The 21,660-nt window shown below is 38.9% G+C and overlaps 1 protein-coding gene across 3 annotated transcripts in view; it reads left to right on the forward strand.

The window, feature by feature from the left end:
* FBN2 (fibrillin 2) overlaps positions 1 to 21,660 on the forward strand; it is a 120,992-nt gene that overhangs the window by 35,941 nt on the left and 63,391 nt on the right. For all 3 annotated transcript variants that reach the window (XM_050986495.1, XM_050986496.1, XM_050986497.1), the window contains exons 10-18: positions 242 to 475; positions 1,298 to 1,435; positions 7,190 to 7,309; positions 7,875 to 8,000; positions 8,641 to 8,763; positions 9,761 to 9,883; positions 14,950 to 15,102; positions 15,852 to 15,905; positions 19,440 to 19,565. In XM_050986495.1, coding sequence (XP_050842452.1) covers positions 242 to 475; positions 1,298 to 1,435; positions 7,190 to 7,309; positions 7,875 to 8,000; positions 8,641 to 8,763; positions 9,761 to 9,883; positions 14,950 to 15,102; positions 15,852 to 15,905; positions 19,440 to 19,565 — 1,197 coding nt within the window. The remainder of the gene's footprint in view (positions 1 to 241; positions 476 to 1,297; positions 1,436 to 7,189; positions 7,310 to 7,874; positions 8,001 to 8,640; positions 8,764 to 9,760; positions 9,884 to 14,949; positions 15,103 to 15,851; positions 15,906 to 19,439; positions 19,566 to 21,660) is intronic.

Consider the following 21,660-nt stretch of genomic DNA (forward strand, 5'->3'; position numbering starts at 1 on the left):
CAGTTTCAACAAACAGTTGAACAAATATTCTTAAATTACACCATTCCTTTTTAATATTTCCTCAAGCAACACCTGCCGCAGCCTAGGGAGCTTTGGAGTGGCAGGGGGAAGACGCAGTATCACGGAGAGGAGGAGTTGCCATCCTGGTTTTTGTAGCACACAGGGAGTGCTGTGCCTTCCTTTTGAGCTGTCTGTGGGAGGCTGACCTGGTGTGTGCTGCTGTGTCCCCCCTGTCTGACAGATGACCACCGCAGGCTGTGCGTGGACGGTGCCCCTGCCCGAGGCGGCTCCCGGCGCGGCGGAGCAGGAGGGAACGGCTTCCATCCCAGGGGCAATGGAAATGGATTCGGACCAAGAGGAGCTGGGTTCATCCCAATCCCGGGAAGTAACGGATTCTCCCCAGCTGTGGGTGGAGCAGGGGTAGGAGCAGGTGGCCACAGCCCCACTGGAAATGGCCCGATCATTACAGGGCTGAGTAAGTGCTCATATTCTGACTTGGTTTTTGAGGTTTTTTTACATGATTCCTTCTGGTTTTCCTTTATTTTTATAACTCAGTATGGATATGGTATGGAGTTCTTAATACTTAAAAATGATTTTGCCATTCAAGCATGTTTTAAACACCCCAGCTGATGCATCAGGAAGGTCAGGAGCTCTTCCTGATGTAGGAAGAGGTTTTTGCATGACTTCAGTTACAGAGTGCCTGAGCCTGGGTTGTCCCTGTTGAGGTGTCTTTGTCAGCACTATTAAAACTCCGGATTTCTAGGTATTTTCCAAAAACTACTGAGGTTAAAAATAAATGTCTTCTGTATTTTCTCTTCCAACTGTAAAACCTGCTTACTCTGCAGAAACACTGCCTTGGCTGAAAGCCCAAGGTGAATAATTTTCTGGCAGAAGTCTCGTGGATGTAAACATTGCTCATGACATGTGTAAACATATCCCTGGCATCACAACCATAAAGATCATAAAACTTAAGTATTATTAAGACAAGTACACCAAAAATTGCTTTGACTTTCACACAAATTGTGGTTTATCCCTGAGTTCATTGACAGGCTCATCAGGCTATAGACAGAAATGGTAAATCATATTTAAGAATGTTTGTCTAATGTGGTTTTTTTATTTCCAAGAGCTGTTTGTTGTTGTTATTTTACTGTTAGGTCAACAGATAGTGCTTTGAAAACAGGTTTTTTTAATGTGTTTGTGCACCTCACAACATCCTTTCTGAAGCCAAGTATAAATTCATATTTACTTCCCTTTAAAAATCTGAATATTTGTCTCTCATTCTGATTTTTTATATTAGCGATACTCAATCAGACAATAGACAACTGCAAGCACCATCCCAACCTTTGTTTGAATGGACGTTGTATACCAACCCCCTCTAGTTACAGATGTGAATGCAACATGGGATACAAGCAGGATGCAAATGGGGATTGTATTGGTGAGTGCACATTTCAAAATCTGTTATTCTAATATTCTTGAGCTTAAAACCAGGGCTTTTTTACAAAAAGAAATCATATTAATTTTAATGATACTGCTCTTCAGAGAGAGTGCAAAGACTATGGTATTAGCTAGACAAGAATGATTTCAGTTTTCTATGAGAGCTATTTTTCTCTTTGAGAAAAAAAAATCTGGAATTTCAAATACTGCTATTGAGTATTCCTACTACTGTACTTAAAGGCTGTTGAGCATTTTTGTCACATTCAGTAAAGTAAGTTCTGCTTCATTTTCTCTTTTTTGAGGCTGACAAAGCTCCACTTTTGGGATGTAGTATTGTTATGATCAGGATGATGAAGGGTAGAATTTATGTTTTGCCTCCTCATAAGGATTAATGGCAATTTAAAAGATATAAAATAATTTTAAAATTGTATTACTTAACTTCTGGTTGCATTTGAATTTTGGATGAAAATATAGAATGTTAATTTTATATAACAAGAACTGAACTTGGGATTCTGTACTTTTATTCAATTCCTTTGCACTTCACTCTTGCAGTGTCCAAAACTCATCAGTTGTTTCTGAGAAAATACAGTATTTAGGGGTTATTGTGGGGTGGTTGTGTGGAGAGGAGCCCCCTATGCAGGATACACTGATTAATGTATAGGATCCTAAATAAAAATGATGCTTATATTTTGGCTTGAACCCTTGTTTACTGAGTCTTTATAAGGAGATTGAGATCTGTGAATGAAAAATACCACACAAGAGCTTGTTAGCAATAGTTAGCAGTAGGTTTGCCTCACAGTAAGTGTGGGTTGAGAATCAATTTCTCCTGTGTCTGTGGATTGCAGGTCCCCTCTTAGTTCAGTTGTGCTCTTTCATCAGAGAGCTTGGTTGTACCTGCACCATTCCTGACCACTGTACACCCTCATTTTAAGAAAACTCAGTTAAGAGGGATTCCACCACTTCCCCAGGCAGGTGCACTGCTCCCATAGTCAAATATCCAGAAAGTGTTCAGAACATCTAATCTAATTTAAACATTACATTTGCAGAAGATTCAGCTTTTGTAATTTCTCATCTTATCCTCACTATACAAGGAAAGCAGTTCAGTACCTTCTTCATTTCACCTTTTTGTACTTGAAGGTTTATATAGTTCTTCTTCCAGGCTGTCCTTTACAAAGCAGGGAGCCCGAATCTTTTTTAGCTTTTTAATTTTAGCTGAGTTTTCTGTACCTCTGATCTCTGACTGGGAAGTTCAAAGGGCTGAATCTCTCCTGCATCCTTGGGTCTCAGGAGCCATAATCACATTGTGAGCGGGGAATAGGAATTTTGTGATGTTTGTCTTGCTGTTCTTTATAAAAGACGGTTTGATGGCTCTTGATGGCTGTTCTTTATAAAAGGAGTAAGGAGAACCCTGGCTCATTTGTTACAGTGCTAGATTTTGCATCACTGAAATCAGTAATATTTTTAAGTCTGGTGAACCTTGACACTCAAGGACTATCTGGAGTCTTGGACTATTTGATCTTTTCGAAATCTAGTTTTCATCTTGTACTATTAATATTTTTGTTACTTGGGGGTCAAGTTGAAAATAACATCTGAAGGACATAGCTTGTAGCAAGTGCAGCTGTATGAACTTCAGTTTTTTAGTTTCTCAGGTGTCATTGGAGCATGGCAGTAATCTGTGGTTTGAAAGGCCCACCAGCTTTACATATCTGGGTGTTGGGACAGAAAAAGACAATGTGCTCTTGATAATGTGGCTGTCATTCTGTCCCTGTCTCTTCTGTGGGGTCACTCTGCAGGAAACTTGCTTGGCAGTTCCCCTTCTCCAGGCTTGTGATAATAGTGAAGTTGTGTCTAATTTTCAGTTTGGGGTCCCAGTGCCTGAAAACTGTGAGGTTAGGTTGATTAGTGCATTGGGGAAAAAAAAAATTGACCTGGTTTACAATTATCTAGTTTACAGGTACTTACCCAGTAAAAATGTGTCTTCACTTAAAGAACTTAATTTTGACTTTGCAATGCTTACCTCAGCATGAAAGAGTAAACTGAAAGCAGAGACAATTTTGGATGCACTGGGATAAAAAAAAAAAATTCAATTGGTTTAACAAAAGCTGAAGGTGCAGTACCAGCTACAGTGCTGTCCCACATGGAAAACATGGGAAGAGACCACCCCAAAATGGCTTCAAAATGTTTAAGTGTAGTTTTGCCCATATTTTTCTTGCATGAAATAAATGAGTCATTACTAGTTTTAGCTCTGCAGCCTTTTCAGTAGCTGTTTGAATTCAGATGTTTTATGAAAGAGTGAACTCTGTGAATTATAAATAACTCTGTGAACCCTGTAAATAACACAGCTTTGTTGCACTGTTATTTTCTAATTCTATGATACAGAAGTAGCCAAAGTATCTTAAGTTCTCCCCCTAAATCTGAGATTTGTGAACAGTAGTTGCTGCAAACTACACAGAATGTTTCTTGGAAATATAGGCAGGATATATATTCTAATTTTATCTGTATATATATGAATTATGGTAGATTTCTGTATTATAATTTGAATATTTATCTAATTTCTGAGAGAACAGTCTTGGGGCATTGGTAATAGGGTTAGTGGCATATAAATGAACACTATTTCTGTGCTTCTCTCTCTGCCTGCTCCCAAAGCAATAAATTAAATCCAGAAATGGTTACATATTTTTCTATAGAGTTAAAGGAAAATCCTGTTTCAAGATTAATCCTGCCAAACCAAAAAACTGTGGTGTTACTTGTTTGTCTCTGACCTAAACTTGCATCGTGCTGTTCTCACAACAGAACATTCCTGATGGGCCAAGGACCATGAATGTCCTAAATGGTCTGACTCTGAATGGTCAGACCTTTTCTCCAAAATAGACAGCTTTTATTTTCCTTTCCTTGCTCATTTCTGTTTCAAAAAACTCTGGATAAAACTGTAGAGACTTAAAAAGTGTTAAAAAGTGGGAGCAAATCTGTAGGTGTGGTGTGTTGAATTTTAGTTGTCTTGTCAATGCAAACAGTCCTGTTTAAAATTTTCTAATTTGTCTTCAGACTCATTGCAGTAAGTCTCTTAAGGGGATTTTGGAAGTTTCCTACTGTGCCTGAGAGAATTCTGGCAATTGTTAGTGATGAAAATCTGGAAAGTGGAGATGTTGTGAGGCAAGTGCTGAAAGACAAACATTTGACCTTCAAGGGGGTATGCTGGGAGATAGAACAAATGGGTTAAATATCTCTGTCTTAAATGTTTCCTGTTTATACTGCTGGAATATGCATGCTTTCAATGCAAAATCAAAGCAAACAACTCCTTTATATTACCATACATTTGCCATTTCCCTCAGTTATCAAGAGCCTATAAAAATAAGACCATCTTAAGATGCATATTTCACGTGGAAGTCATGTGCATGAGGGATGCACATGGCTTTGGAAGGATTTTAGAAGCTTAAGTCAGCTCTTTGATAGAGAACCTCTGCATTCCTGCTGTAGAGTTTATAAACTTGCAGACAGATCCTTTGGAGCATGAACATGGGCTTTTTTTTGAAGCAAGTTGGAGCCTGTAATACAGAAGGTCCTAAATGTCATTTTCTGCAGGAAAAGTTGCTGTGTCAAGTATCTATAAGTTCTCTCTCTGTTCCCTTATAATAAAGCAAGATATAAATGCAGTAAATTCATTTGAATCAGGGCACTTGACAAAAAAATTGTTGTCAAAATGTGATTCAGAGTTTGATGTTCTGTTGGTTGCTGAGGATTTTGTTTGTTCTGAAGGGGTGGTGTTCAGTCCTCCTTGACCCCTTCCTATATCAGCTGAGCACTGAGGAAAAATCACCAATGGTGAAAAATCACCCCACTTATGACAAAGAGCATCCCATCATGCAGGCATGGCAGAGGAACAGGAGGGCAGGGAACTACTGCAGTGACACAGACTGGCATGTAAAAATTCAGTTACCTCTGTATTTAAAATACACCCTGAATTCCTCTGTTCTTCATCTTGTCTCAGTGCCTGTGGTTTTACTGCAGTGGTGGTGGGATCAGTGGTTTTGCAGATGTGAATGAGCTAATTACTTGTGAGGGGAGGTGTTTGATTTTTCCATTTGCATTTCCTTTATTCATTTAAATGTTTACACAGATTGTATCTGGGCACCAAGAGTGCTGTAGACCAGGCAGCTAAATCAGTGACTTCTGTAAACACAGATCTCTTTTTGTACAGTCAGGGTTTAAACTTTGTGTTCAACTCAGTAATTCCTGCTAAACATAGGGTCTTATTTATTATTAAATTTGAACAAAACTAACCTTTTGCCATCTTTTATAGTGATTTTAGAAGTTTTTTGAGGAGCAGCACTTTCTAGGAAGTACACATAAGTATCCTTATGATTTCAGTTTCTTGACACATCCCAGTATTCTCAAGATGCAATGAGCTAAGTTCTAGAACCAGATTTGATAAGGAGTGAATGGAAATGATCACGAAAATTGCCCTGGGGTTTTCCTCCTGGTATTTCTGAAAGCATGCACTGCAAAATGCATGGGAAAATCATCACTGTTAGGAAGTGATCAGCTTCAGAGTTTCTTATGGCAGCTTTCAGCCAGATGCCAGAAACTCTTGCAAATCACCACTGGCTTTATGGTGTTAAAATACTGTCTAAATGAAGAGATGAGTAATTACAAGTACATTGTAAATAAAGTGAAGGGCCTACCTGGAGGAAAAAGTCAAATTAGCAAAAGTTGCTGACAAAGAAATGGGGGATTTCATCAAGGGATCCATTTGTCACCTGTAAATTGAGCTCTAACAGACAGTAGGTGCTTAGATCATCCTTTAGGAGCTGCTGTGGGGACTGAGCCAGCAGTCCTTCCCTGGCAGACCAGTGGGATACACCCACTCTTCTCCCTGGATTATAGTGGGCAAGGGTCCTGGAGGGTTTACAGAAATGTAATGGGGATGTTATTTTAGATCTGGGAATAGCTGTCGTGACCAAAGGCACCCCTGACTCACTGATAACTACTGGATATCAAATTTGGGAAAGGGTTCTTGAAAAGAACTGTTGAAGTTTTCAGAGCCCCATGTCTGAGCAGTTAGCTGACATTTAAATTGGGTAAAATGTGTTTGGTTGCACCCAAATACCCAAAACTTTTGTAAAGGAGAGTAAGTTGCATTATAGCAAAGGGTTAGGTTAAATCTGGCATTACTCAGTGGAAAGACTGGGGTTGAGGGTGCAGTGGGGCCTAAGTAATTGAGATGTGGTGCACAGACTGTGGTCTCATTTAGAATCCCTCCTGCTGGTGTGCAGCCCCTCCTCAGTTTTTTACAGCAAACTTGTAATATAATAGGAGTGGGTTTTGGATGCCATGGTTTGCTCTCAATTTGAAGTGCCTGTTTGATTAGTATTGTTTTTTTCTTGTGAAGAAGCAGAAATGGCCATTGAGTTAAATGAAACTGGGTTGTATTAAATCAACCATTAAGGCAACCATCAGGTCTCAAAATCCCCCAGAAGATTCTTCTTCTCTTGTTCCTCAAGATGCTTACAAATGATGCAGTGCTACTTCAGGTCTTGCAAATGCCTGCCTAGCTGAACCAAGAAGAGCCCCGTGTTCCTGGCAAAGCAGTGATTTTTCACCAAGAACAGGCTTTAGCAATTAGCATTTGTTTGCTAGTAACCATCTTTTTCACTCAGTAGCTTCCAGACTTGGGAAAAAAAAAAAAAAAAAAACAAAAAACCAAAAACCTTGCAGACTTTGTGAAGTCACTAATGCTTCTCCGTGCTGCCAGCAGATGTTGATGAGTGCACATCAAACCCCTGCTCCAATGGGGACTGTGTCAACACACCTGGTTCCTATTACTGCAAGTGCCATGCAGGTTTCCAGAGAACTCCTACCAAGCAAGCCTGCATTGGTAAGAAAACTGCTCCGTGTCTGCTGGCATTGCAGATGTTCTGACCCTTTTCATCTGACTCCACTTGAATTTGAAAGATAGGAGTGCAGTTTCACAATTTCAGTAAATCCCAGTGTTAAATCAGCTGGCGTTCTAGATCTGGGCTGCCACCTCATTTGTTTTGTTGTTGTCTTTTAATATTTATCCATTATTCTGGTATATCTGTCTGGGGAATTTCCCAGACAGGAGTTCTAAAAACAAAATAAAAATTGAATGACAGGTGCTTTTTTGTGTATGCATGCAGATGAAAGTGTTCATCATATTTTAAAAGTATTCATGACGAAATTGCAAAGCATCTCAAAATGTAGCATTTGCTGTACATGTCTGTAGAAATAGATTTTTTCTCTGATGCAAGGAGACAGAATTCTTAACTTACTTTTGAACTTTTCTCTAAGTAATGTTTAAGTGACGTGCCAGTATTTTTCAAAGCCATAATTGTCTCTAAATGCATTTTTATCTTAACTGTAGTTCTCTGTTTGTGTAGGATTTTGTTTTTTTGGCTTGGTTTGTTTCTTCTTCCCCTTAGATATCGATGAGTGTGTTCAGAATGGTGTTCTTTGTAAAAATGGGAGGTGTGTGAATACTGAGGGAAGTTTCCAGTGCATTTGCAATGCTGGGTTTGAACTGACTGCAAATGGAAGGAACTGTGTGGGTAAGGACCCTTCCAAAAGAGTGGGGCAGGCATTAGCTTGGTGGTTCTAGAAATTGTGCTTCATACTACAGGTGAGGATCATTGAAATTACCTTTTTTGAAATACTGTGAACATAGAGGCCCCTTCATTCAAATAGTTACTGTATAGAACCATATGATCTCAAAGAAAATTTGGGATAATTTTTGTTTTTGAAGCTGCACCTCTCCTCAAAAGTCCTAATAATAATGGTTTTCCATAAAGCTTCACAGCTGATGATCCATAAATCAGCATTGTTGATGAAAATACCTGTTTTTAAATTTGGCCTCATGGTGTCAAGAAAAAACGTTGCTAGATGAACAACAAGCTTAATTCTCTCAGGTGATGGAAGCTTTTTATCCTCTCATGTATGAAAGAAAGACACACCCTGTCCTTTCATACACAGCCTGCTGAAATATGCAAAGCAACTGATCACAACATGAAAAAAAAAAAATGCTGCTTTTTCTAAGGAGTGAAAACTCCAGAGATACTTTATCAGAGTTATGATCAGAAACTAATCTTCAAGTGAAGGAATATGCCACACCAGTCCTGACTGATTATTTTCACTGTGTTGTCCTCTGGAGGCTGAGAAACTAAAAGCAATTTTCCTTGCAATGTTTTGTAGACCACGATGAGTGTGCCACCACAAACATGTGCTTGAATGGGATGTGCATAAATGAGGATGGGAGTTTTAAATGCATCTGTAAACCAGGATTTGTCCTGGCTCCAGATGGACGTTACTGTACTGGTATGTGAAATCTGGGGGGATATTGATTGAAAATGGCTTTTTCTGTCTGTTCATCCCTGCAGAAATGGCAGTCTGGGAACATGGATTGATCCAATGCCATGTAACACCTTGCTACTCATTAAAGTAGATTCTTTAGCTGCCTGGAAACAGATCCTTAATTTACTGAAAGAAGTATTTAATAGTGCTAGGAAAGCCACAACGATCAATAAATTAGCTTCTGAAAAGTCTTGGAGCATTGTAAATGCATCAAAATATTCAGACCCTTTGTGAAATGGTAAAGTGAGCAGCAGTAAGGTAAATTTAAGAGGTTTGAAAGATTTTACATTGATGAGCCCCCCATTTTCCACATCATTATCCTGATAATTCAGGTGCATAGCACTTGAGTTATTTTACAGGTCACACTGCATTATAAACTTTTTTGAAGTGCAAACACTAAAAACTTCAACTAAACATTTTAAGAATACTGTCTGATTTAGCTTCAGTTTCAGCAAACTAATTGAAAATACCTTGCTGCTCATAGAGGTATGTTTGGGCTTAAGCCACTTCTAGTACATAATCTAAATTGTTTGTCTTCTGATTTGAATTTTAGCCATTTCTACTAGTTGTGCTTTTCTTAATAATGTGCAGTTGTGCTTAGAAATTGGTGACCACTTAAAAGTTCTTTGAAATTATTATCAGGATATTTTGTGTCTAGTGCTCTTTAGCCATACTTTAAAGCAAAATTGAAATATGGGATGGACAAAGGGGAAAACTTATCATTGATTTTGCTTGATGTAGGATATGAAGTACCTCTAATTCTAAGTTCTTCTGTGTGTTTAGGGGATTTTTTTGTTTCTGCAGCTGGAATTTTGGTTATTCCAAGATTAAATTTTTACTAGAAATGAAACAGAGATACTGTTGTCTGCTATCATAAAGTAAATTAGTAATGTTCTGAAACTATTAGTTGTAATCTTGCTTAAAAATAGATTGATTGCTGAAATGTCTTGCTACCTCTTAGATATTGATGAATGCCAGACATCAGGAATTTGCATGAATGGTCATTGCATAAATACTGAAGGCTCATTTCGGTGTGATTGTCCACCTGGCTTGGTTGTTGGAGTTGATGGTCGTGTGTGTGTAGGTAAGTCAGATTTATTCTTTTCTCTTCATGGAAAAACAAGTGGAATTATTAGGTTAATTAATTATCAAATGCATCAAATTATTTCCATCTAAATAATGTTGACATCAAACCACAACAAGATGCAACCCCATAATCCTGTTGTTAAAAGACAAGAAACTTAATTTCCTCTGTGGAATGGGAGAGGCAGTACCTCTTGTTAACCTGTTACTCATATAAAAGTAAGCTTGAAGTGCCTGTTCTTCCTGGCATCTCCTTTTGGGTTTGAGACATACCCTTTCTAGTCTGATGAAAAATAATATTTTGCCATGTAATCATCCTCTTATCGTCTCAAATGGTACTGGTTGGAATTTAAGAGATTCTTTACTAAGCTCTGCTAGGAGGTCTAGCATATCTTCAGGGAGCTCGTGGGACAAAAAAATGGATAATTTTCAAGCTGATGAATTAAAGAAGTACAGAGGACAAGAAGTATTCAATCCTTTGTTCACTGCTGATTGCTGATGAGGAGGGAGGAGAGGAATAAATATTGGACAGGGATTTCTGAGAGTTATGACACTGTGTGTACTTTGCAAAGTTCCTTAATTTAATCCACAGGATTTTCCCTGTGTGTCTCAGAACATCAATTCTGTATCCCTGAAATGTCTCCTTCCCTAGCTCCTGCATGTGTCTGTCATCAGGCACATTAGTGAACAGAGATTCTACAAGAATCATGTTTATTAATCAGTGCCATGACTGTTCTTGCTGATGGACTCATGGATGTTGTATCTGCCTTTGTTTTATCAGCATATTTCCAGATAAAGGAAAAACAGACTGCATCAAAATGCTTGGAGGTTCTCCCACCAAAGGGATGGGACATACTAAATCCTCATGTTGCTGTTACCAGCTCATTTCCAATAACATTTCAGATGGTGGTAAAGGTCAAAATTCTTCCAAAAAAAATCTAGGACAAGTGTTTCTACTAAGTGACAGCACAAGCTAGCCCCTTCTGTTACCACTTCAGCTTTAAAAATGCATGATAAAAACTGAGACTGTCTTAAAAACATATGCTCAAAAAAAGCTAAAACACATTCTCAGTCTCTCAGTTGGAATGCAAATTTTGTTGTTTTAAGTAAATTAAATGTTCTAATAAGCAAAACTGTACTGAAGACTGAACCAACAAAAGCAAGTTGTGTTCCCTCCTGTGTGGTAGCGGAGTTGTTTTCTTCTGGTTGATTAAAAGTTTGGAGAAAAGCAGTGAGAAGTAAAACAATGAGAAAAGGCCTGTTGTACTGTTTTAAATATTGGAATTTCACTGCTCAGTGGCACACCAACAAAACCAGATTTGAGTACAGGCTGTACAGTACCTTTTTTGTGTTCCAAGTTGGCCTCATCTTTACCCCTGTCAGGGATGCAGCTGCAAAGAATCAATACAGTACTCAATTTTCTGTGCTTTCATTTACCTAATGTTGCCACAGTGCTAGCAGCAAAAGGCTTGACCGATTGGCCATCATCTGTGAACACCATTTATTTAGAAATTACGTGCTGCACAGCTTTAAGGTTTACCATAAATGCATACATTTTCAACAGGAGGTTCCCTTCATAGGACAAAAAATCTTATAGCAGAATCATGATCTAGTTGGAAAATTCATTTAAAAAAAGGTGATGTAATTATTCCAGCCATAAAGTAACATAGCAAATTTCAAGTCCTGCATAACAAAATATCTTCACATGACTTGAGAATAGAATTTCCAAGCCAGTCTACTGTTCAGAATCGTGTATGTGTGTTTATATGCAATCCACATGCTGTGTTAACTACAGGAATTCTGTGTCTTGCTATTCTATTCCATATATTGCATGTCCTAAATAGTACTTTTCAGGCGTTCTGCCTGCTAGAAGGTCGCTGGCAGTTTGAAAATTAATAACTTAAATTGGAAATCTTGTAAGAGTACTTCCACAAATCTGCTAGGTAACTAGCAAGGAATATAAAATCTAAGAACCCACAGTCCAGCTGCCCCCTCTTTCTCTGAGCTCTATTTTACTTCTGAATAATGACCTTGATCCTGGTGGGAGTACACATAGAAAGGAAATGCTGGTTTACTTAGTATTTATAAGTATGGCTGAGTCAATCACAAAATGTTATACAAGCTTGAAAAAGGTACAGCAAAGGGGAACAAATGCTTGGAAGAGGAACAGTTACAGAGTCATGGAACAGCTAGATAAATACTTGGAGCCAAACTTCCAATATTTGAATATTTGCAGACTTTTTAGGTTTGGCTGTACTTCCAGCTGCAGCTCCATGCTTGGACACCTCAGCTGACTCTGTGTTGTGAGTGTGTATCACCTCAGAACTTGTGCTGAGCTGTGGCTTCAGTGTCACTCAGTGTTGTTTGTCCTCTGCTGAGACACTTCGAATTCCCTCTGCCCAGAGCCAGAGTCATACAGGACAGAGTAACTAAGCTTTATCTTACCCTGGTAATTTTGCAGAGCCAAATGGAGAAGTGTTTGTCATAAGCCTGATTTGTCCTTCTAAGGCTCCTGGATGGATGCAGTGACTTTCCCTGAGTGTGGGTCAAGCCCTGGTCCACCTGATATTGACTGCAAATGTCAACTTTTGTAGGTATTGAAGTGCTGCCAGATTTAAGAGTGTAGAAGTGCCATGCCTTGGGGCAGAGTGGAGAGTCCCATAAACAGGGACACAAGTACAGCAGCAGCAATGCTAATCTCTGATCCAGAGCAAAAAAAAAAATATTGGTGCTCTGGAATGAGTAGCCAAAGGCTAATCAAACTAAACACAGGGAGTAGCACGGGGTCATCAGTAAGTGCAGCCTCAGAATTGTTGTGGAATGGAGAGCCTGAGCTTTGTGAGATGCCTGCAGCAATTGAATCATCCACAAAGAGGTGCCTGACCTTCTCATTCTCGCTCATAGCTCAAGCCAAGGGGGTCATTCTCCCTGTCACACAGTTGATGTGGGAGAGCCAGCTTGGTTCTTCACAGGCTTGGTGAATCACTGACTGTGCGGATCAGACTGTTTTCCTGTAACTAGGCATGGGATTGTCCCCAGGTACTCCGGGGTCACTTCTCTAAGCACTGATATTTGCTGAAGCACTTCCTCTCTTGTGCAGACCAGTTGCTCAGTACATCTGTCGCCTCCTTCAGCTACTTCCCACACTCCACATCTTTGAAGACCTTCCTCCAGAGTACTTCTTTTATACTTTCCAGTCTTCTGTCCCTCTGCAGTTTCTCTTGGTGCCATTTCCTTCCCTTGACTTGCTTCTCCATTCCCTCGCAGATACACGACTAGGGGGAAGCCTCCCCTTCTGTGACAGGGCAGGGATTGAAGTCCCTTTGTTCATGGCAGAACTTGTCAGGGTGGCAACTGGACTTGTCTGAGATGGAGGGAAAGAATGTGATGCCACTAATTATTTTGCAAACTAAATGAACAGACATTCCTTGTGCAAAAGTCCTCGACTATTTTCAGGCATCATAATCTTTTCCTGATGTCAAGTGCAAGCAAGTTGTACTGGCTTCACCTATATTCTTGGCAAGGAAAAAACTCTAAAATGTAGGACACATGTAGCTGTGCTCCAGAACTATCTGTTCCATGGGATACCAAGAGCAAGAGAAAACATTTATGTGCAGGCAGTACTGTTATACAGGAGCCAGCTTACAACACTCAAAGGGCCGACAGAACACATAAGGAGTTGCCAGTTCTTATTTGGATTGGCCCTGGATATTCAACATACACTGTAAAGCTTCTCATGCAACTTTCCTTTGTTGTTTTGGGGTCATACTTCAAGCAAGGAGCTGTCTGGATTCCCTCAAACTCGTGTCAGTTTCTGAGTCCACTCAGGCTCATGTCCAGCCCACAGTGCATGGTGGTTTTACTGGGGGACTGTCAAGGAGCATAAATTAAAGCTGTGTTCTAGCACATAAAGATACCTGAAACAAAGAGTATTTCTGCAGCTCCTGTAGAATTTTAGGAGTCAAAAGTAAAGGCTATTTATCTGTATCCTGCAGTTCTCAGCTACACATTTTTAGAAGAACTGTCCAATCACATCCCTGTTAAAAGATCTCTAATACTATCCTGTTAGCAAACATGGGAAAAAGCATTGAAGCTTAGAGCAACCAAAACCAGAAGAGTACAGCAAAACCCAAACAGATGCATAAAAAGCAGTCTCAGAGACATTCTCATAGTTCTTGGACAAGTATAAGAGATTAATAATCCTGTAAAGGTAGGTAGTGAGGGTGTGTCTTGGAAGACATTTCATGCATCTGGTCGAGGCTGTCAAATTGATTTATGTGAATAAATCAGCTGTAAGATTGGCAGCTTGTACATGGTGAGTCTTAACACGTGCATGGCTGGCCTGTATAATTTTTCTGCTGTCTTTTTTTGACATGATTTTTGGGGTTGAAGAACCTTTCAGGTGTTCTGTGTTTTGTTTGTGTGACAGGTGGTGGTTTATCCAGATCAACCATTTCCAGGCCTCTCCCCAAGGATGGCACTTTAACTTCCTGAGTGTGTTTTCAAACACAAACCCCCGGAAGTTTCTCATAGTCTGGGCAGTAGCACTGCTTTTCTTCCTGCCTAGTTGTGTGTAAAATTTGATAGATTGCTGTTCCCAGCTAGATTTTGGGGCCTCTTTGGTGTGCTACACCAGCACTGGTGCCTGTTTATGTATAAACCTATGAAGATGGTCATGTCACGTAAATGCTGGTCTGAACAATCTCCTAAAATTGCACTTCTGTTCATGATTTTGTAAATGCAGCTGGAGACCATGCTCCTCCTTCCAGAAGCAGGTATTCTCCCATATTACCAGCCCTGGGCTGCTTTGCTAGGTCCTTTGGAATGCCTTTGAATTTGGTCACAAAATCCTGGTTTAGGTGGTTTGAAAGTGCTCTGGAGAAAGCCCCAGGAGGCAACCACACTGAGAATTGGCCTTGGTATCATCAGGATTATTAAGTGCAGATGTAGCCAGTGTGACCTTTTTGTTGACCAAAACTAAGGGGTTTTAGCTTTTGGGATAGTATGCATACATTTAATTTTCAGCCTAAGGAAATAATTACTTCTTCCCTTGTCCTTTGTCTTTAGATACTCACATGCGTAGCACGTGCTATGGGGGCATCAGGAAAGGGCTGTGTGTCCGTCCCTTCCCTGGTGCTGTGACAAAGTCTGAATGCTGCTGTGCCAACCCTGACTATGGCTTTGGAGAGCCGTGTCATCCCTGCCCTGCTAAAAACTCGGGTAAAATTTTTGTGTTTCTTTGAGTGGTACAGTGACCACACAGAATTTAAACAAAACTCCTGTTGAAATCGCATTGTTGATTTTTATTTCATGCCCTAAAAAAAAGTGAACAGGGTGAATTTGGGTTCCTGAATTGACTGTTTGCTATAAGTAATAATTCTTGCAAGAGAATAAGCAGAATTCTCCAATGAATCTGTAGGTTTCCTGGTCCAGTCAATCCACCTTAAAAGAGCAGCCCATATTATTTTTTGAAATATATATTTCATTTTATAAGAATAAATTCCTTAAGTAAAGCTGGGAATTGATTTAAAAACAAAATCTCTTGTCTACAGAGATAGTCTGCATCTTGGACAGAATTTCCATTTAGTATTATTAGTATAGCAGAAAACTATTTAGAAAAAAAAACAGGTAAAGCTGACAGCATGATTAAAAGCAATAACTTGAGAGGACAATTGTGTCAAGACTGTAAAGAAATCACCTAATTTTTTAACTTTGGTCATCTAAGTTTGGTTTTGTATGTGTGTGTGTGTATATATATATATATGAAAGTTCAGGATGGAGTGCTACCTTACAGATTTAACTAAATTATCTATAAATGGTTATTTCATGTGAGCGTTGGCATTTCATTAGTTACTTTGTAGAAAAATCACTTTGGAAAAAAAAAATAATGTGGGTTTAGTTTAGAATGAAAGAAGATGAAATACTGGAAATAACATTTTCTTTTCCCCAACATCTCCTCAACTGAGCAGCTGAGTTCCATGGCCTGTGCAGCAGTGGAATAGGTATTACTGTTGATGGAAGAGGTATGTTGCATATTTTCTTTAATAAATGAGGTTTAGTTTATGGTTTAGGGTAAATTTTGGGAGGAAATTACTGAAGTGTTTTTTTCTAGATGGCAAATTTAAGTGGCCCCTCCCCCAAGCAGTTCAGGAGGTAAATTTCTTTCAAGAAAAGTGGATAAATTTGTTTATTTGACAACATTTTGTTTTTAACATTGAAATTTTAACAGCTAATTAAAAATTTAACAGTTCAGCATCATAAGTTCACCCCAGGACAATGATTCAAAGTTTAAAAAAAAAGTCCTCAGAATTGTTGTCTTGATAACAATCTAGAGTTTTTACCTTCAAGATTAATCTGTTAATTTTGGCATTTTAATTCTCAGACTACAATATTTGAGTGCTGTCTTGAGAAAGAGCTGGAATTAATTCTCTAGAACAGTGGATTTTGCCTGACCCTCTCTAGAAAAAACAGTAATCTGTTTCAGAGTTCTGACCTATGTGTTTGGGGTTTTTTTTTGAGATTAGAGAATTTTTTAGATCAGGCATAAAACAGGAGTGACTCCTCTCATTTGACAGGGGTCACTTGCATTTGCAGTTGAATTTCAGTCAGCTGGGATAGCAATAGAGCAGTGTTTCACTCCAGATCCAGTGTTCACTCATGGATCGTTTCCATGAACAGATTGTATCTCTTTAGAGTTAAAAATTGGAAGGGAGTTTAACTGAAAAAACCATATCCTTATGAAAAAAAGTCCTGTAAGTGACCATTTGCATTTAGTATTGGGAACTGTAAAGCTCCAGATTTTTTCCTAGTACCACAGAGACAGGGCTTTTAAAAAATAATGGCTGAGCCAGGTCTGAAGTAGGGGCAAAGCATGCTGCAGCTGCCAGATAAGCAAAATGGGTTGAAGAAGGAATAGGAGGATATAGGAACATAAAGTTTATTGCTGGGTATTTGTCTGATGTGTTAATAATTATCCTTGTCAGCATTAAAGCTCCTATTCTGTGTAGCAGAAACAGAATAATAACTCCCATCATTACCTTTAGTAATAACCTAAATAACTTCTAAAAATAGTACTTAAGTGAAAGAAATTCTGGTTTTGTTCAGTACTGTAAGTATCTGCATATTTTTTTCTTCATTGCTTAACATGCTGTAAGCTTGTATGAGTATTGTGAAATCCGTGGAATTTATGAATTCTCTCAGTTTATTTTCAGTGAATTATACAAGATCCATTGAAGACTCTCTAAATCTCAGAGGAATAATGTCAGCATTCGTTAATTCTGTTGTACAAGCAGCATCCTACCATAGGAATTTGCATGCAGCCTGGTGGAGAGGTTCATGTGTCCTTTTGGACCCATGGAAAAAACAGTTTCTGCTTAAAACATTGAAACAACTGTGCTGTCTACCAAGTGCCTGACAAAGATCATTCATGTCTCAACTGAAGTCCTCTTTTGTTCAGGTTTCTAGAGCAAACACAGGGTTCTCTGTGCCTCTTGTAGAGCAACACTGCAGCCAATTTTCATGCTTCTGCTCCTGTCACTACTTGTACACTCCTTGTGTGGCTTATCCCCAAGATCCAGACTTGTCTAATGAGCTACAGAATGCATTCTGCTCTAAAGAAAATACAAATCTGAAGTGGCCTGCCAAATCGTATTTTCTTACAAAGTTTTTCAGATGTCTCATAGCATGGAGTTTTATCCAGGGGTAGCATGGTTTTTTCCAAATGCATATATGATTAAATGTATTAAATCAGTATCTAAACTGCACTGTGATTAAAGAGGAAATACTCTTTCCAAAAGCTGAGCCTTACAAGTATAAAACAAGCCTTTCTTGAAGTCACAGCTAGGCCAGCACCCTTTCTTTCCAGGGGTTGGGAAAGGAACTATTTAAAGTAATGGGCTTACCATATGAGGAGAAGGAAAATATTGAAACACCCTCTTTTCCTTAGAGGCAAGAAGTATTAAAATTAGTCTGTTCCTCTTCTTACAGTTCATATGAATATTTTGGACTTTTCCAACTACAGCAGAAATTTTATATGGAACTGTAAATTCAGGGTCTATAACTCATCCATCATCCTGTTCTGTCTGTCTGAGAATAAAATTTAAATTTCCAGCAAGTTCTTACAGGATTGAATATGCTGTAGTTTTGACCTATGCTTTACTTATGTATTAGGAAAATTTATGTGTCAACTAGTAATTTATAACTTCTTAGCTAGATTCCTAAACTACAGGCTCTGGGTCCATGGGCTAGGTATTTTGCATCAAGCTTTTTGTTACAAACACGTAGTTCCCTGTCAGTTTAGGTTGGAAAGGATATCTGGAGGTGATCCAACCTAACCTTCTGCTCAGAGGAAGGGTATATTCAAAGTTAAACCATTTCTCAAAGCCTTGCCTGGGGGAATTTGGAAAATCTCCAAGGATAGAGTTCCCATTGCCTCTTTGGGCGGCTTCCTCCACTGCTTAGCCACACTCATGGCAAAGAATTGTTTTCCTGGTGTTTAATTTAAATTTCCACTGTTGTATCTTGCAAGTGTTGTCTCTTGCCATGTCGTTGTGCACCTCCATCTTGTTTGTAATCATCTGTTAAAATCAGGGCAGTGCTGTTAGAGGACCCTCTGATCTTCCCTCTTTTCAGCTGAACAAATCCAGCCCCTTCAGCCTCTTTCAACACCTCAGGCACTGATGCTGCTGAGGGAATTCAGCCACGCTGACATGAGCTGTGTGTAGTTCAGGAGACACTTGGAGCACTCTGATGGGAAAATTTCTTAATCCTGGTGATAGTTTAAACAGAGCAGAGGCGTTACTGGACCTGTTGATTACCAACACAAATGAACTAATGAGTGATGAAATAATGAACTAATTAGTGATGTCCATACTGATGGCAGCCTGGAGTGGATTGGTCATGCCCTGTTAGACTCATGCTGAGTTGAGGGGTGTGGGCCAGGTGGAGGGTAAAGACAGCACCCTGAATTTCATGAGCATGAACTTCCAGTTGCTTAAGGCATCAGTGCATTGGATTCCCTGGGAAACTGCCCTCAGGAGAACAGAACAGAGCTTTGAGGATGTTTTCCTGAGATCACAAGCTTTCTCTGTTCACATGTGTAAGAAATCAGACAAGGAGGGGAAAGACCAGCATGGCTGAGTAAGGATCAATCTGAAGTGCGAGAAGGAAATGCATTGTCAGTGGAGCCAGGGAAGAATGCTGTGAGGAACAGAGGAAAGCTGCCCAGGTGTCTAGGCGTGGGACTGGGAAAGCTAGGGCACTCTGGAGCTGAGTTTAGCAAGGGGTGCCAAGGTTTCTACAGTTGCCTAAGAGGCTTGAGGAGTGGGCCCATGTAAAGTGGCCCAAAACTGGATGCAGGATTCCACATCTGGCCTTCTAGTAAATAAAGGAGAGTAATCATCTCTTCCAGCCTTTGGGTTGCACCTGTGCTATGCTTTGGCTTTGACTGAGAGCCCCAGCCAGCATCCACTGAGCCAGGTGTTGTCCACACCTCTCTCAGGAGCAGGTTTGTCATACCTGGCAGTGCCTGATTGTCTTCTGTTGTTATGCTGATGCAGATATTAACGAGTGTGCTTTGGATCCTGATATTTGTTCCAATGGGATTTGTGAAAACCTGCGTGGCAGCTATCGCTGTAATTGCAACAGTGGCTACCAGCCTGATCCTGCTGGAACCAATTGTGTGGGTAAGTTTTTGTTTTGTTTTTTTGTTGTTGTTTTTTTTTTTTTTTTTTTTTTTATTGTTGCTGAATTATTTATCATTTCGTTGATGCTGATTTGGCCTGACAGAATTTAGGTTGCAAGACATCTGCTTCTTTAAGCTACAATCAAAATGCAAAAAACCTGGAATGATGCTTTTCTCAATCACTGCATAATTGTTATTCTTACTGTATATTTTGCATACTGTTTATTTTTGTATACACAGTAATACTGTGTTGCTGTTTGGGATGTGTAAGCAGGAGGTAACATTGCAGGTTTCACTCTCCATCGAATTAATTTTATTATTCATGACCATACATGAAATCCAGTGGGTTTTTTTTTTTTTTTTCTTTTGGAAATTCTTACATCCAGAAAAAGTGCATTACACCACAAGTGCATTGTACAATCATGTTGCTAGCAGCCTTCTAATTTAAGCAAGAAAGGTGAAATTTGTTTAAATTAAAAGCTAATAGAAATCTTTCAAGAACCATCAGGATGTCTAAAATACTGTCCTTAAGTACTGTGTTTATTTTGGTAAATTATTGGTCTCTGCACTCAAAGATGTACTGACCTGTCCACTGGCAAAGCTCCACCAGTTTTGCTGGGGAAAACCTGGTCTATAGCTGCAGTATAGTTTTCATATCAAACATTCCTTCCTGGTGATGCCAAGGAAGCACAAAGTAAAGAAAGTGTCACCTTTCATATGCTTGAATAAAGGATCTTTACTTCTAGTTACTTCCTAAAGCCATACATATGACCTTCTGGCAGGGAAAACACTGCTGCAGAAAAGTATTGGTGGTTTTATTTTTAAAATGCTTCATGTAATATTCATTCTCCAAGTGCATTTTATGGGAAGGGGTTTTATTTAGCTAGTTACTCTTGGGATTAGGTAAGTGCTGGTATAATCTGTGTATTTACTCTAGTAAAGATAAAGTTGACTGAATGTGAGGATGTGTTTATTTTTGGATATAATTTTTCCATAAGAGAATTTAAGTGTGAACACTCAGATAAAAGGTTGAAAGATTGTAATTAATGACACAGTTTATGAGATGCCAGGAACTAAAAATGGTCATCAGTCAGAATGCAGATAGTATTTTTGTCAGGTATGAGTTTGTTCAGTGTTTTTACAGAGCTTATCCCAACAGATTACAGTCCAATTTTGAAGTTATTCTGTGAGATTCTGATGAAAAAATGCATTCACCACACTCCATAGTTCGGGCCAAAGGATTTTGTGACAGCAAGCTCAAAATTTCTCTTGGAAATGTCAGTTTACAAATTTGGTTGAAATCAGATGAAGTTAAATTAAGACAGTAAAGAAGATCTTTTTTTAATTAGTGGCTACCAGACTTAAATCTTGGATTTGTCATCTGGGGAAATTTAGGCTTTGTTGTCTGAATCTTACAGGAGTAAACACAGCTTGGAAAATCTGAAGTTGGGGAAACCAAATTCACCAGATCATTATTATATTTTATTCTCACTTCTATATTTTTAAACTTAAGAACTCTCTAAAAATCTATTTGATTTAAGATTTCAGTTGCAGTATTAGGTTTTGGAAATCAAGCAGTCAATAAAGAGGAGGCAGCTTGAAGCAGAATGAAATGTCACGTTTATCCTGACTGGTCCTATCAATAGTCTTCTATAAACATAGGTTATTTTGACATAGATGGGATTAAGGAAAAGGCTTAAAATTGTATTTTTTTCTTCTTTCATAGAATAAATATGAGGGCAATGAGGAAGACAAATTACTTTTTATTAGAATTATTTTTACTTAGTTTAAGAGGAGTGCAGGGAATTATGTTATTATATGGGATTTTTCTAGTCAGTGTGCTTGATAGCCTGGTCTTAATCATACTTTTTTTAAATACAGTGTTCCTCTGGAGGGGAGGTGTATCTGTACTCTTGAGATGGCTGCCATGCATGAACCCTACAGGATAGATTTTAATCCACTTCATGGATAACACAAACAATTTTAGCCTATAAAAGAGAGAACAGTAATTAACATACTGCTGTTTTGGCGTTTTAAAAAAAATAGTTTAAATACTGTTTTCAGAGCAAATAAACCTCCATTAGTTTATATGGTGT

Source organism: Serinus canaria, chromosome Z, assembly GCF_022539315.1.
Source record: "Serinus canaria isolate serCan28SL12 chromosome Z, serCan2020, whole genome shotgun sequence".
NCBI lineage: Eukaryota > Metazoa > Chordata > Aves > Passeriformes > Fringillidae > Serinus > Serinus canaria.